The sequence below is a fragment of the Miscanthus floridulus genome, chromosome 16 (genome assembly GCF_019320115.1).
Source record: "Miscanthus floridulus cultivar M001 chromosome 16, ASM1932011v1, whole genome shotgun sequence".
NCBI lineage: Eukaryota > Viridiplantae > Streptophyta > Magnoliopsida > Poales > Poaceae > Miscanthus > Miscanthus floridulus.
Genome location: NC_089595.1, coordinates 3,296,011 through 3,313,448, shown reverse-complemented (window position 1 = coordinate 3,313,448; position 17,438 = coordinate 3,296,011). Strand labels below are relative to the sequence as shown.

Genomic DNA, 17,438 nt, shown 5'->3' with positions numbered 1-17,438 from the left:
TAGTTTATTCTTAGTTTTTTAGATAGTTTTTGATATATGTTAATTAGATTTAAATGTATTAAAATTTAATTAGTACTTTATTTAGATAGTTTTTAGATAGTTTTTATTATAGTTTTTGATATATTTAGTAATTATTATTCTATCTCTCTCTCTATATGTGTTAGATTTAATTTTGATTTAGTAATTCTATCTATGTATATATGTTAGGTTTAATTAGATTTAGTAATTAATTCTATATAGAGATTCTATATGTATACATATATATGTACTTAATTATTTCTATGTGTATATATACATGTACTTAATTATTTCATGTGTTGAGAGAGAGAGAGAAAATTGTATCTAGAGAGACATTCTATGTGTTATCACATGCATATCTAGAGATATATACATATGCACTTATTCTATGTGTTGAGAGAGAGAGAGAAAATTGTATCATTCTATGTGTATATATACATGTACTTATTTCCATGTTTTTGGATCGAAAGTGTTTTTTATTCGATTCCAAAGCCTATACCTTATTATTGTTTATCCTTATGAAATATTATGTGTTATTATATTTAATTGGATTTAGTAATTCTATATGTGTTATCACATGTACTTATGTTATGTGCCATAGTAATTCTATCTATGTGTTATCTTGAAGATACAAATGGCTGCATCCGGATAATAACTTGAATGATGACATAATGGAGAATATTATCAACGCCGGCACCAATGTGGATGTAGATGACACGAGTCAGTACTTTGCTGATTATGAGGATATCCTGAATATGCCGGTGGTTGAAGATCAACAAATTGTCGCGCAAGAAAATACTGGCGAGGTATATTCGATTATCTATCATCTCTTATAGATGCATGCGTACGTATATTTGTTGTTAATCGTTGTGTTTCTACTCATGTAGCCGGTCTCTGGATCTACATCAACCACCGGCAAGAGTAGGAAAGTCCGAGGGCCAAAAAAGCCATTAGAGGGCCGTTTCATAATATCAGAATTCGACACCGACACTGGCAAACCATTGGGACCACATGCTCAGACATATGTCAATCAATGTGGGTTCATTGTAAGGGATAGGATCCCAGTTAGTGCTCGTGAATGGAAGCAGAAGATATCCGCTCATAATGTTAGTTTTGTATCTGATCGTGACTAAGAACCTAGCTTGGAGAGATATCACTCAGCATTTCACATTACAAGCAGATGATGCTTTGAAGGAGCTAGTGAGGGATTGGACAATGAAGAAGATGGCAACATTGTTCCAGAGTTGGAAGAAGACATTGTATAAAAAGTTTATCTTGAAGAATGAAACGCCGAATTTCAATGCTAAGGCGTTTGTCAAGTTGGAGTCCCATTGGGATGACTTCGTACAATACAAGACATCTCAAGAGAGTGAGGAACATGTGATGAGGAATCAGCAGAATGCCCGACAGAAGCAATACCATCATCGCATGGGATCAGGTGGTTATAGGAGTGATATTCCCAAGTGGCAGAACCTAGAAGCAGAGATTACTGTCAAGAGGAATCATACCTGAAACAATAGAGAAGAACTGGCCTCAACACGCGAAGAATTGGTTCTACGCTCATGGGGGAAGCCTAGACCCAGACACTGGCAAGCTAATTTTTGGCCAAAAAATTGAGAGAGCAACACAGAGACTAGCTCGTGCTAGGGAAGAAGCTGATAGTGGTGTTTTCAAGCCCAATAGAGAAAAGGATGAATTGACATATGCCCTAGAGAATCCCGAACACGGTGGTCGAATAAGAGGCTATGGAGGCGGTTCTGTGGCTACAAGCATTACCAGCAGACAGGGATACCTACAGAAGCCGCCAGAGAAAGAAGGATGAGGAGGCAGACCGAATTCGTGTATTGGAGCAATTTGTTAATGAGTCACGACAAGCATTACTTGAATCACGTGAACGAGAAAAATCTCTTGAGGCAAGAATGCAGGAGGAGATCAAGAGGCAAGTGCAGCTAGCAATGAGTCAAATGCAATCGCAATCAACGCCGGGAGTCACCATTAGCCCCGTTGGTTAGATGAAAAGCAGTTGTGCTTCTACGGAGCTGCCAGTTATTCAAGGTGATGCTGGGTTGCGCTTCCCTGTTGATGACATTACCGAGCCTCTAACAACATGTGAGCTGCACATTCCAGATGGTAATAATGCATCAATCATGGTGGCTGTCGGGGTTGTATCTCCAATAGACCGAACGAAGACACCAAGAATCCATGGGTCAGTTATTCAACCTGGATATGCTAGCATCTCGATCGATAGAGTGCTCAAAGGTTACATCAATGTTCCTCTTGACATTGAAGGCGGTGATGGGGAGAAGACACTAGGAGAAGCAGAGAAGACATTTATTCAATGGCGCAAACGCTTCATCATCATTCCTGGGGCGCCACCGCTTCCCCTACCTCACCCTAGGTACGAATGAAAGTGAATGAAATATTATTTTTCCATTAATTTTATATTGGCTTCAAAAATAATTGACCCACAACTTATTTTTGTAGCAGGGTCTCCCCCAGCCTAGCTCAATCATTCATTCCCCATCTCATCACAGCGTCGCGGGGGGCGAGACGACTTCATCCCCACGGCGATCTCCAACTCCTACACCGGCCCCATCGCCTCCACAACGATCTCCAACTCCTACACCGGCCCCATCGCCTCCACAACGATCTCCAACGCCTCCACGCCGGACTCCAACACCGGCCTCATCGCCTCCACGCCGGTCTCCAACACCGCCCCCACCCCCTCCACAGCGACGCACTACAAAGACGTCTAAGGTCCCAGCGGCAAAGAAGACCCAAAAAAAGAGTTATTTCTCAAGAAATACTTCCTGAAAAGACTGATGAGCAAATAGCAGCTGAAGAAGACAAAAAAGTGAAAGATTTTTTTATAGATATCCAAAAGCAGAGACAAGCGAAGCTTAAGGAGAAGTCGTACTTTTACATACCACAAGATCAGCTGAGGCAGAAGGTCGAAGCTCACAAGAAAAAGATGCTTGAAGTTCGTAAGCCTCCGCCACTATCAGACTATGACCGCTCCCTCGTGAAGTCACATGATGCACATAAGAAAAGGAAAAGAGCATTAGAGAAGGATGTCCCACAGCTCGGACAACAGAAGCAACCAATGCAAAATCTTGTTGTTGCTAATCAATATGGTTCCAACATAGAAGTCTATCGACCAGACAACTCTGGAGAAGTGTCGGTTCAAGACCTTAATGATTTTTTTGAACAAACTGGTTTAACCTTGGATCAAGTGACGGGCAAAGCTCCAATCCAGAACCTGAAAGTTGATACCTGGAAGACTTATAAATTTGGCAAAAGTCTGTACAACCCTGCGGCTCTGAATGAATTCGGTACGCAAATGTACTTGCTCAACAAGTGGTACATGCAGGCGTGTGGCAGGGGTGAGCAGTGGATCTTTGTCAGATTTAGAGACCATCATTACTTCCGTGGCGATGACATCTTACATATTAATTTCGAAGAATTGCATCAACTATACCACTTGGACGCTCTGGACAAATCAATCATTAGCTCCTTTTGTTTGTAAGTGATTCTTACTTTTATTTAATAAACTCACTTCCATGCGTACGTGTATATAATTATCCTCACATGTAACTTATATTTATATACAGATTCTAGATGTCAGAGCTCCAAAGAATACAAGACACCAGTGTTGGCTTCATTGATCCTTATATCGTATTCAAAACCGATATTATTGTCAAGGAGCACTGGGTATCTGAAGCACAGACGAATATCATGAAGTTCTTCGTGAAGCAGCACGACAAGACAACAATACTTTTCCCGTACAACTTTGAGTAAGTGTTAATAATAATGTAGTCTACACATTTTATGTAATATCAATACAACTTATATGCATGTACGTGTGTGTATAAACCAATGCAGGTTTCACTGGATACTCATTGTCATTGAGTTAAACTCAAGTCAGTTAGTAATCTTGGACTCATTGAGAAAAGAGCGAGCACTATACCAAGATATGATAGACATTATCCAGGGGTAATTTCGATCTCTCGCGCACAACTATTATTGAATAGACTTTGCCATAATTTATTAACGATCGTACATTATTGGTCGCACAGGGTTTGGAAAGAGTTTATTCGGCAACACCGCAAGGATTGCAAGGCACCACTTAATGTAGTTGAAATACCAGTAAGTTGTACTATATATACTTCCCCACGTGTTTAATTACTATATCGTACTTCAATTTACGTGTGAGATGATGAGAATAATCTTCTTCTCGTACAGTGGTGTTTGCAGCAGGAACCAAGTAATAACTTGTGTGGATACTACGTTTGTGAATTTATCACTGCATACATAAGAACTCCTGAAGATGTCCTCAGAGTACGTATATATCATTTTTTATTTATTTTTAAATGAATATATATATATATATATATATATATATATATATATATATGTGTGTGTATTAATACTTTTCCTTTTATTTCAAATGTAAGACTGAATGGTTGAAACGAAGGATCATGCAAAAAGACCATCTGAAAGCAGTTCAAGAGTCAATAGCAGGATATCTTCTAGAAAAAGTGCTAAATCCCAACAGCGAGTTCTACTTTGATCCTAAGGAACTAATGATGTAAATTAAATGTTTATTGATATCGTTATTTTCGAGAACAAGATTATGAAAGTGTTGTATATATACATATATATCTATAATATATATAGTTTTATACTTTATTCGAATATAATAATGCTCGAGATGAGAATTAAATATAATTATATGCGTGCGTGTATTTATATTAGCAGCGTAGAATACGTACATAAAAACATATTATATATTAAACAAATACGTGTAACTGAACTGAAAACAAATTAAATAAAAAAAAAGAAAAAGAAAAGGAACCTTTAGTCCCGGTTGGGGTTACCAACTGGAACTAAAGGGTGCGGCCACGTTTGCTCGGCTGGAGGGCCTTTAGTCCCGGTTGGTAACACCAACCGGGACTAAAGGTCCCTCTTTAGTCCCGGCTCGATGACCCGGGACTGAAGGTTCCACCTTTAGTCCCGGGATGGTTGTCCCGGCGCGGTAACCGGGACTAAAGGCCGTTACCGCCCGGGACAACAAGTCCATTCTGTAATAGTGGAATTCACACCTGAGCATCAGCACCTGAAGATACAAGCACCTCCATTGATTGCGAAAATGCTAGTCCAGTTATCTTTTTGTGATGACCCGTGAGCACAATTTTAACCTGTGCAATTCGATTAAGATAAGTTGATATTTTGGCACGTCGATGTTAAATATAAGCTAAACGGTAATTAGTACACTAAGCATAATGTTCCACATAGGAAGAATCCATTAACGTTAAAAATTCTCAAATTTTTAAATGTCGAGCTAACAGCATATGTACGGTTTATGATGGTTTTTTGGGTCATATACCACAAGGTACTTACTACTCTTCATATTGTTGACGGGAGCTACCACAAAGTTGCTATGTAATATGTGTACCTTGTGGTATCTGCTCAAAGCCCGCAAAAAGTACATATTTTGTTATGTCAAAAGGATCATATGTAAAACAACATTTCCAATCTCATGATCCTAATACATAAGTAAAACATGAGGGCATATATAGTCTGAAACGAGAGCACATTATTTTACAATGGGTACATTACTGCATTTCCAGTGAGAACCATATATAATGAGTTTTGCCAATACTCTGAGATTCATGGAAACAGGGGATGATAGATTCACGTTTAATACTCACTTCGCCTATACCGACATTGTAGATTTGAATTGAAGAGTCCTCCCTTCCAATAGCTATGATGTTACTGTTTAACGGGTAGAATGCAAGGAAAGTTGCAGCAGGTGGAGGTGCCATGAAAGTAGTCATGACCTATATATGAGAGATTGCACAAGATCAGTGAAGCCAAAGAAAGGCCACGGTGCAACTACGAAATAAAAATTATTTTACGGAAGTTGTCATGCATGATTTGTAAGAGATCAATCATGGAATTAACTACTTATTGTTATAGACAACTGAAGAAGACATACCTTGAATGTCATCATGTTGAACAATGAGACTTTGCCACCAGAAGCAGAAATTAGATACTGGTCATTTTTGGATAGTGCAGTGCAGGCTGTTGCTTGTTTAGGGTCATTGCCATCAATGGTGTCGTTTGTCATTGGAATGCCATTTTCCGGTTGCCATAGTACAGGTGGAACAGATTTGGATGACTAATGAAAAGTAATGATGGATGGTTTTTAGAAAACAACAAACAGAACTACAGTGTTGAAATGTTAAGCTAGTGGTCCTATCTAACCTTGCCACGTGGATTCTTGTCCCTGTGCTCCCATTTCCACAGCTTATGAACAGCATTGGAGCTGAGAGCCAAAAGTGCCAGCCCATTATCTGTGTACAACAAGCGCATAACCTACAAAGAAAACAAATAAAACACAATGCTTATATATCAGAATTATATACTGCTCTGAATATGACCATAACAGTCTTAAATTCTACCGAATTGTTCGGTGTGTGCTATGTCATGAAAATCATAAGCACACGAACAGATACTGATGTGTGATATTCCTTGCATTAATTTAAATGGAAGATGTACATGCAAACGTTGCGGAACATACTTTGCTTGAAGATGCGGTCGGATCTGGCATACGCAGTATTTGAATTTGTCCTGAGCCAATGATGTCCGCCAACTTCCAGGCCTTGGTTACTAACTCAGGGGCTTTGCTCATTTCCATACATGCCTACCATTTGTTCGATACGGTTAGCAAATAAATACAAATATATTGAACTGGGAGGAAAAAGAAAAAAAAGCACGTGCACACTCGGCTGGCCACTCATGAATTCCCTGTCATCATCATAGAAACATGTACAATATACACATTCCAAAACTGAGTGCTTTTCCTTGCATTTCTAATTACGTTCCTTCAGTCGTTAGACACCACAATTCATAATGTTATGAATGAATCTGCCTTGAGCCACGCAAACACAGCCAACCGGTTGGCAGACTATGGCATTTGTGAGACAACATGGCCAACTCGGTGACATGCATGCATGGCCACTGCAATCCTGCGCGTTTGGATCGGAATCTGAGCTATAGGCAGCAGATCCAGCCGCTGGTGTTCAGAATGAATCTGAGCCAAAAACAAACAGGCCCTACATGCATGCGAGCGAGAACAAGGCAATCGGGATATATTTTCGTTAACTATCACGGCCCACCCATCCTTACTTAATACGGAGTAAGTATTTATTTGGATAATCTAGGTTGCCCTTGCCCGGAATACTGTGTAGGAGAACCCGATTGAGCTAGCACTAATAATAATTCAAAGGAGAGGATGTATGAGATCAACATTTTATTGTGACCATTATACAGATAGAAAGACAGGATAGATAGGAAGCTAGCAATAGTAAGGGGGTGTTTGGTTCCACGGACTAAATTTTAGTCCTTGTCACATCGGACATTCGGATCCTATTTAGGAAAATTAAATATGAGTTAATTATAAAACTAATTACATAGATGAAGACTAATTTACGAGACGAATTTATTAAGCCTAATTAATCCATCATTAGCACATATTTACTGTAGCACCACCTTGTCAAATCATGGCTAATTAGGTTTAAAAAATTCGTCTCGCAAATTAGTCACAATCTGTGCAATTAGTTATTTTTTTCGTCTATATTTAATACTCCATGCATGTGTCCAAACATCCGATGGGACGGAGACTAAAATTTTCCTGTAGGAACCAAACACTCCCTAAATCAGAGCCAGTAGCATTTGAGTTTTGAAAGCAAGTTCAAATGTGCATGCATGATCAGTTCATCATACCTCTTGGTAGCGTGAGATTATATATTCTTCCCCTACCCATTTGGCTAGAAGGGTGGGATGTTTTGGATGGACTGTGGCCGCGTGCTCCAACGCAGCCTCCGCTTCCTTCACATCCAAAATACTGGCACCTTCACACTTCACGTGAACTTTGACTCTCTGGAGCGAACATGTTCCGAGGTTCTGGAAGCCAAGCAGCTTGTCAAAACCAAGCTGCAGGTTCTTGTCTTTTAGGGACCGCACATGGACACCAAACTCAAGGGATTCAAGACGTGGCATGATAGTATTAGATGATGCTACCCTGCTGCTGTTGCAGTACTTGCTGCCGCGCAGATCAAACCAGATAGATGCACCATCTACCTTTAAGAATCTCAACTTGCGGAAGTGGCCAACACCTTCATCAGTACGAATCTTTATGCTAACTACTGACTTGGTATCACTTTTTGAACACAGTATGAGGCAACTGAGCTCTGGCAACTTGGCAAGGGTTTCCATGTCCTGGTCTTCCATAGCTACCACTAGCAGATCCAGATAGCATAGGTTTGGAGCAAGCGACGAGTTAATCCACTCTGGCAGTCCAGAAAACACAAAGCAGTGCAAACGCAGGACACGGAGATGCCGACAGGAGACCCGTCCTGCATCGCTGCTCACCCAGCCCTTATTTGGAGAGAAGTATTCCAAAATTTCAAGTTCCTGGATATTGTGCAGACAACCAAGGGACTCCAGCAAAGCACTCTCGATGCTCTCACTCCTAACACAAATACTAGTCTTGAGCACCCTCAGTTCCTTCAGCAGGCCCAGCTCCTTCACAAACTGCATTATTATAGCATCTTCACCTCCACACGATATACGTAGCTCTTGCAGTGACGTGAGCTTACCGATCAAACCAGCCGGCACTCTTGTCTGGTAACTACATCGTAGGCAAACAAGTTGCGTCAGAAGTCCCACCTCCTCGGGCAGCTCCTTCATCCAGCTGTTCCGTAAATCCAGTGTTTGCAGAAACCTCAAATATGCTACCTCGGGCAGCTTGTTGATATTCTCTACTCTGAGGTACCTCAAGTGAAGTAAACTCCCAAGATGATCCAACACATGTTTGCCGCAGTCTACGGAAACAGAACATCCTACCATTTCTACTACACGTAAAAATGGGAGGCGCGGGCATAATGCACAAAAATCACACTCACTGGCAAAAATGGATCTCACTTTCTCCACAGCGATGTTAGCCAGCTGGCCAACGTTGTGCTCTTCAACACACTGTAGGGCTAACCTGCGAGAAATGCTCCCCTGAAGTTTCTGTCGCTCACCACCATTCAATACAGTGACAAAATTTTCTTCACTCGATAATTGATGTATCAAATCAAGAACCATATCATGAACTGAGCATGCATCAACGTACCCTTTATATTGTGTCTCCTGTGCCTGGATCATGTTTCTATTTATCAATTCATTAAAGTACCTCTCCCCGAGCTCAAATAATGATCTTACCCCTGCATCTGCTCCTTGTTCCTCAGAGATGAAACCTTCAGCCATCCACATCCATATCAGTTTATTTTTCTCTATGATACTATCTTCCGGAAATATGCTTAGATACAATAAGCAAGCCTTCAGGTGTGAAGGCAGATCATAGTAGCTAAAAGACAATATCCTTCTGGTATTATCTACGTGATCATTGCCTTTATGCCCAAAACCAATTGAGTTGTAGACCTCAGACCAGTCCTCCCCTGGTTTACTGGCCAACAAACTAGCAATTGTAATAATAGCTAGTGGCACACCGCCACATTTCTTCAAAACTTTTTCACATGCGTCAGCTGAAGGCCTATCAAAATACTTCCCTTCACCGTCAACTATTCTTGTGTATAATAACTTTTTAGAGTTATCATGAGAAAGTGGCTGTATTTTGTAAGCTTCATCAGCATATGCGGCTACTTCAGAAATGCGTGTAGTGATCACAAGTCTACTTCCACAATTACTTTCTTGCAGAGCACATCTGACAAATGTCCAGGTTTTTGTGTCCCATATATCATCAATAACAATCAAACACCTACACATTTACATGACAGCGTAATTGCCTTCATGAGTTGGTAATTAAAATGAGAAAGCATATAAAGAACAGAGCAGTGGCATTATCGACCATAAAAAAGAACAGGTGGTTGTAGATTCGTATTTCATACAACTAGTTATGCTTACTGCTGAAAATACAAATTTACTTCTTTATGACTCTTTTAAATCAATTGTGTATGGATCCAAGATTACTGTAGTAATTTATAGACTTGAAGTGGAACATGCTAGCTCCTTCCAGCCTTAATGTAATATATAAAATAAATAAGATATAAGGAAAGAATTGTACGGCTACGTACTTACTGAAATATAATTAAGTCTCTATATATGCATGTATGCAGTGACCAGCATTGTGTTGAGTGATTAAACTCGTACCTCTTTTCCTTGACGAATTTCTTGAGTTGGTCCATGAGTTGCTTTTCATCCAACATGGTCATATTCAAATTCATGAACTTCTCCTTATCAAGGCCAAATTCATGAATTAAGTCTCTAAGGACTTTCTTGATGTCAGGGTTTCGACCCACTGGAATAAAAGCCCCCCACTTGAACCGCGGTTTAAGCTGGTCATAGACAGCTTTTGCAAGAGTAGTCTTGCCCAGTCCTCCAAATCCAACAACAGAGACTATCTTCATCTTCTTAGGACCAGACGCATCACCGCCGTCATCCCCTAGGGACAACATATCTATGAGCTCATCCTTTGGTCCCTCAATGCCAACAAGCTCTGTTGCACTCTTGTACAGATTCAAGATGCGAGGGTCGATGGTCGTTGCTGGCTTGGTGACAACGCTGTCGGGTGTATTGTACCAGTCACGCCTTGCTGCCAACTCCGCAAGCTTCTTGTAGATTTCTTGGATCTGGCTAGAGATGTTGCGGCGAGCCTTGCTCTTCTCGAACAGCCTGCGCACCCTTTTGAGGAGGCGCAGGAGCATGTGTGGCTCAGTAGCCTCATTAGGCTCTTCAACGCGCACCAGGAATGTGTCGACCATGTCTTCCATATCGTAGGATGCCTCCCTGACTTCACTCGCCCAGAGCCTGACCAGCTCGTCGAGCTGGTCCGGTGGAACATCGCCGATCTTGCGGAGGACGGCGTGCACCACCGTGAGCTCCCGTGAGAGAGACTCGATCTTCTTCTTCACGCCCTTTTGCAGGCCGTACTCCTCCTTGAGCAGCTCGCCCAGCTTGGGGAGCAGGCTCCCCATCGCCTCCGCCACCAGCTCCATGCCTGCAATCTCGATGGGTGTGGGTGGCGCCTGCACGCAGCAGCTTGGTAAGTGAGGACGATTGTGTTGGTGACAAGGTGAGCAGCATGTCGTGGACAGAGAGGGACGAAGGCCTACCCAGATCGAGAATGGCCGCCTGGTGCTCTTGGCCTCAAGCAGATCGTCGTCGGGGAAGCATCAGAACAGTGGGAGCTTCACGCCTTCTCCCGCCGTCCAGATCCAGCCCCTGCTCTTGACTCTGGATGTGGAATGACAGCCACATGACAAGGGCATCCGCAGTGGTTGGCACCCAAAGAAAAATATAGTTGTTAGCAGTGTGGAATGACAGCCACATGATGGGTGTGGGCCTGCGGACAGCAGCTTGCATTAGTGGTAACACAGTAGTAAGCGGGGCAGATATTTTTGTGTTGGAAGCAAGGAGAAAGCTCACCCAAATTCACCGCCTGTTCTTGGTCTGAGCTCTGTAGCAGGAGAAACCCAGATCAACAGGGCGCCGAGGAAGCTGCGCGCGCAGCAGCTGGATCTTCACGCCCCTCGCAATGGTGATTTCAATCAGCCGTGAGACCCATGTATAAATGCGCTCCACTTTCTGTGATGTGTCGCTAGTAAACTAATTTAGATGCGGACCAGCTCATTGGACTTTCTGTGGGCCTTGGGGGCTCACACTCAGATTTCTGTCAGCCATGAGACTGGTGCGTTGCAGGATCACATTGACTCATGATAAAAGCAGTCGTCGCTGGACACGCCACGCTAGGCCGTACCACGGGGCACATGGGGCTATGGCCCATGGCCCATGGGGGGCAGCCTTTGGTTTGTCGGACGATTTGACGAGGTGCCGCACCAATGCAAGGCGATCCGTATGGGGCAACGACGTGGTGGTGGAGATTTTTTTTAACATTTTTTTTAAACTATTTTCAAATATGATAATGTTTTTTTTTAACTAACATTTTTTGCCGCGCCTATTCCAATGGCGCAGAGAAATCACATTACCACGCCATACAGGGGGCGCGGTAGGATCGATGACGTGGCAGCGACTAGGACCGCTGAACGCTAACGTGGCCGGGGCTGTCGCGCCATGAAGAATGGCGCGGCAATGCTCCCGCCGGCCACAACACTTCACTATTCACATGTGCTGTCCGCGCTGATTGTTCCGACTACTGTTCTGTCATTGTTCATAGACACTGTTCGCATGGACTTCACGCGCCCTGACCGCTCCGATTAAATACGCGTGGAATTCATGCGTCCTGAGCATTCCCATTACTGTTCCTTCACTGTTCATAGTTACTCGTGTTGATAAACTTACTATACATGCAACAGTATTAATTAATTATTCTAATTCCAGAAGCGTAACAAGCATAAATTGATAAGGGTAAAATATTTCGTTCAAACAATTAAGGCAAAAGTACATTCTACAACCTTAAACTATAAAACCAGGCAAATGATACTCTTGAAGTGTCAAAAGCATACACATTTGGTCTCCTCTTTCCTAAAATTTAAAAATATGGTTTGATCTCTAAAAGTTCATAATAATTTATTTTAAATTAGAAAGATAGCTTTTGCTCTAGTACAAAACTGAAAGCATCTCTAATACAAAACTTTTGCTCAAGTACTTTCAGTTTTATACTAGAGCAAAAGCTATCTTTGAACAAAAACAGGTGTAGCTTTTAGGTCCTTTAATTGGTTTTTAGTTTTAGCAAAAGTAAAAGCAAGTTCAAAAACTCAACCAAATCAGGGCCATAATAGATGTAGAGCGCAGCCCAGTTATGCCACACCCACAGCAAACATGACGAACAGGGTCCATTGGGAACGGGAGCCGTGGCTCAACTCCATGGAGACGGCCACCGGGCTAGCTCTGATCCTATCCTAGCCAAACCAAGCATCATGAGTATGGATTGCCCTCTGTATATTGTTCCTCTGTTATGTTCTGTTCCAGTCATTCAGTGTCTAGCCAGGAGAACAGATTCTATTCTAGATAACATACCTGACCATGAGCATGGGTCGGCAGACGAGAGACCACTTATATAACTCAACAGTGTCACAGCGCGTCTTGGAAAAACGTCCGCATTAATATGTACTCCTATATACTTCATTCGTCGTCCCTAAATAACTGTCGTTTTTTATTTCCGTACCGTAAGTTTGACTAGATTTATAGAAAATACGTACAACATTTATATTTTCAAATAAATTTATTATGAAAATAGATTTAACCATCTATCTAATGATATTAATTTTGTACCATAAAATAAATATTAATATTTTTATATATATTTAGTCAAAGTTGTTTCTCGGAAAACGAAATTATTTAGGGACAGAGGGAGTAATAATAATATATATACCGTTAGTGGTATTGAGTATTGGCCCTATTCGCTTTGCTGAAAAGGTAAGCTGAAAAGTACTGTTTGGCTGATTTGTCGTGAGAGAAAAACACTGTACTTTTCCCTTAATTTTTTGAACGAAATATTTTACCCTTATCAATTTATGCTTGTTACGCTTCTGGAATTAGAATAATTAATTAATACTGTTGCATGTATAGTAAGTTTCTCAACGCGAGTAATCGGAGCGATCGCTGTGAACAGTTAAGGAACAGTAATGGAAATGTTCAGGACGCATGAATTGCACGCGCATTTAATCAGAGCGGTCAGGGCACGCGAAGTCTATGTGAACAGTGTCTATGAACAATGATAGAACAGTAGTCGGAACAATCAGCGCGGACAGTACATGTGAACAGTGAAGTGTTGTGCCCGGCAGGAGCATTGCCGCTCCATTCTCCATGGCGCGTCAGTGCCGTGCCCATATCCGTGGCGCGACAGCCCCGACCACGTCAGCGGTCAGCGGTCCTAGTCGCTGCCACGTCATCGATCCTACCGTGCCCCCCTGTATGGCGCGGCAACATGATTTCGCCGCGCCATGTGAATAGGCGCGGCCAAAAGTGTTAGTTTTGAAAGAAAATAAACAGTGTCATATTTGAAAATAGTTTCAAAAAAGTGTTAAAAATAAAAAAAATCGTGGTGGATTGGTTTCTCATGGAGAGTTCCTAGTAGTGGCGACATTGGGCTCTGTTGTATAGTCAGACTCCGCTTTGAAGATTGGTTATAATTGGTTAATAACTAGTGAAAGACTTAGCTAAAATATTAACATTCCTATTAGCTCTTCTATTTAGATATGTAGATATAATTTTAGCTATTTTTTTAGATAATGGATTCAATAACCTGGCCTCTATATGCATGAAGGCTATACACAACCAAAAGGATACAAGAGCACTTAGTCTCACGTCTCAACAAAGAGGAGAACACACAACACAAAAGGAAAAAAGAAACTATGACCTCGACGCATCCCTGCTCCCAGACATCCTATCCTGAAATGGCCAGATTCGGCGAGTGGAAGTCATCAAGCCGCTACCGCCCCTAGTGTGCCATCGCTACGAACCACCACTGGCGCCATCTTTATATGCTTCAAGTGAGGTGGCACCACAAGTCGCCTCCTAAGGCCTACTCGCACGCCCGCCTAGGGACGCGACGCGCGAAGCCTAGAGGACGCCCGCGCCGTCTAAGACTCTCGGTCCGCACAACAGGTCACCGGTAGCCTAACCCTAGCCTCCCCCGCCCAGATCCCCGACAGTCTTCTCATGGGGTGATCCGCCAGCGGCGCGTCGCCTGAGGCCCGCTCGCTCGCCCACCTGGAGGCTGCCCACACCGTCTGGGACTCTGGGTCCCCACAGCAAGTCACCGGTGGCCTAACCCTAGCACCCCAGAGCCCCCGCTTCTCATGGGTGATCTCCTGGCTGCGCACCGCCTAAGGCCCGCTCGCACGCCTGCCTGAGACGCCCGCGGCCCTGGTCACCCGGCCGCCTGAGTAATTACCTCTTGTATCAAACAGGTTCTAAGTTATTAACTTGTACGTTAGCAATCAGTTACATCTAGTATTTTATTTGGTCGTTAGAGCAATCAATAAATTTACTTTTGGTCCAGTGATGATAAACATGTCACCTGTGTTAGGTATGATGAATCTCGTTTTTATTAGTACTCATCAATCAAATGCTACTCCCTAAATACTATCTGATTGCAGCGTGCCGTTCACGGAGCTCCAGTGGCCCTCTCTCCCCTCCCGGGGGCCGACACTCTGGTTTTTGTCATCGAGGAGCCTGTGCGTCCCTCGGTCCCTAAATGTCTGTCATTTTCGTTTTGCCAAGAAACAACTTTGACTAAATATATATTAAAAAATATTAATATTTAGGATACATAATTAGTATGATTGGATAGATATTTGAATCTAGTTTTTTAATAAATTTATTTAAGATAGAAATATTACACGTATTTTGTATAAATCGAGTCAAAGTTATCGACACGTAAATTATGACGACTAACATTTAGGGACAGATGGAGTAGTAGTGGGATACACAGTGGCTTTGAAGAAACCTATCGTGATAAAAGCACTCCTACTAGGCATGCACATGGCGTGTGCAGCACCACCTCGCACGCTTCACCTCCGATCCATGACCTCTCCAGGAGTGGACAAAGGCAAAAACCCACCCACTGTCCCAGCAAGGAAGCGACCCCCCTCATTTCCATCCATGGACCATACCAGCTGGACTGTGCCCATCCGTGTTCTCTCGACTCAAGTCATGGCCAGTTGCCAGTTTCGTCTCGCGTTCTCACTCTAGGGAGGTGCTGGGGTGGGCATTGTCACTTTGGTACAACATCACTAGCACTAGCATCAAAATTATGGTCTCTATGTTTGATTGAGAGTTTTTCTTTTACTTTTAAGTATCCTATTTTTTTTCTAGTTTTCATGGCTCAAGTCCAACAAGAGCCCCTAAATTAGCTCCTACTAGTCCATCAACCCGTGCTCCCGCACGGGTTAACTTTAGATAAGCAATAGAAAACCCTATTTAATATATATTAACTAATAAAAATTTCTTCATATAACTAACTTTTATTTGAATTCGGAGTTACGTATAGAGTTGACATTGGTAGGGATCATCGTGGCATAACTAATGATGCAACATTAATTTGACTCCAATGCTTGGCGTTTCCTTTCCCTTTTTTGTGTCCCAGTATATAGCTGACTCCGTGCAGTATATGGACATGTTGGATGTCCCTCTTTAGGAATGGATAAAAATATTACAATGTTAGTTTATCTGTGGACCTGCAAATAAAAGTTAATAACATAACCGAGACTTGAATATTGAGATCCGTACCTTCAATTGTTTTCATAAGTTGTAGTCTTTGTTTGATTTGTCTGATGAATTTTTTAGGTTAATGTGGAAGTCCATATCATAGATGTTTGGTTTGTCATTTGTTGGTTTCTGATCTTTTACTCGTGAATAGATGTATCGACATAATTAAGTCATTGCTCTGACCTCCTTCACATATCGCCGTTACATCTTTCAAATTATTTGATATGTATTTATTGCGCTGTTGCAAAGGAGATGGTAATATGATTATGTTTCCATCCTGATCAGAGGTTGTGCCACTTCTTTTGTAATCATCAGAGGAGGAGCATTGGTAGATTACCTTGTTGATCTTGGCAGCATCATTGTAGTTTCTTCTTTTCAAGGTCACGTGTGACGGCGTTGTGTGACGGCGTTGTGCGTTGATACGTCGTTCAAGCCTTGATGGTGTTTGCTTGTAGACCATATATATAAGGGACTTTGTGGATCCAATGTTCTAAACTTTAGTTGGCTAAAGTTAATGACTAAAACTTTTTACCACTTAGCTCACTTGTGTAGTTTAACGTTTTTTTAGATCGGCTAAGTTTTAGACAACACTTTAGACCTCCTATTTGGAGTCTCAAGTTTATTTGCTAAACTTTGGACCATAGGATCCAAAGTTCCACACAGGGCCTTATTCTGATTTGATTCCACCATCGTCATATAGATTTGTTGCCAGATTGTTTGGCCAATGTGCCACCCTATAATGAATAATAATTATAGGGTATGCACTGCTCTGTGGAGAAACTGCAAGTACCACCCTATAATAATGAATAATAATTATGTGTAGAGCACCATTCAAGTGTAGTGTTTTTTTTTTTGGAAAAGTAAGTGTAGTGTTGTTGAGTCCTCACCATTCAAGTGTAGTTTTTTTTACGACAAGGTGTAGTTTGTTGATTGTTCACCATTCAAGTGACGTTTGCGACGAGTATTGTATTTGGTCATTGGGTGCTGATTTTTTTTGGTCGGATGGTGATAAACGTGCGGTAGATATAACCATTGTTTTCATAACTCGTCAAATGATACTAGTATGTACTACTAAACATGGTCTGATTGCAATCAGCCATAAGGCTGCCCCCTTCCCACTTTCGGTGGGCCGTGGGGCTCACACTCTAATTTTTTTTTATCGGTATAACTTGAACGCACAC

The 17,438-nt window shown here is 42.0% G+C and overlaps 1 protein-coding gene across 3 annotated transcripts in view; it reads right to left on the bottom strand.

The window, feature by feature from the left end:
• LOC136513701 (uncharacterized) overlaps positions 1 to 11,666 on the bottom strand; it is a 28,123-nt gene extending 16,457 nt beyond the window's left edge. For 2 of the 3 annotated variants that reach the window (XM_066507658.1, XM_066507660.1), the window contains exons 1-9: positions 11,512 to 11,666; positions 11,199 to 11,428; positions 10,237 to 11,111; positions 7,807 to 9,844; positions 6,602 to 6,724; positions 6,286 to 6,396; positions 6,017 to 6,199; positions 5,730 to 5,858; positions 5,121 to 5,216 (exon numbers count right to left, since the gene is read on the bottom strand). In XM_066507658.1, coding sequence (XP_066363755.1) covers positions 5,121 to 5,216; positions 5,730 to 5,858; positions 6,017 to 6,199; positions 6,286 to 6,396; positions 6,602 to 6,724; positions 7,807 to 9,844; positions 10,237 to 11,081 — 3,525 coding nt within the window. In that variant the 5' untranslated portion in view covers positions 11,082 to 11,111; positions 11,199 to 11,428; positions 11,512 to 11,666. The remainder of the gene's footprint in view (positions 1 to 5,120; positions 5,217 to 5,729; positions 5,859 to 6,016; positions 6,200 to 6,285; positions 6,397 to 6,601; positions 6,725 to 7,806; positions 9,845 to 10,236; positions 11,112 to 11,198; positions 11,429 to 11,511) is intronic. The other variant, XM_066507659.1, reaches the window with a different exon arrangement.
• Between the last annotated feature and the right edge of the window lie 5,772 nt (positions 11,667 to 17,438).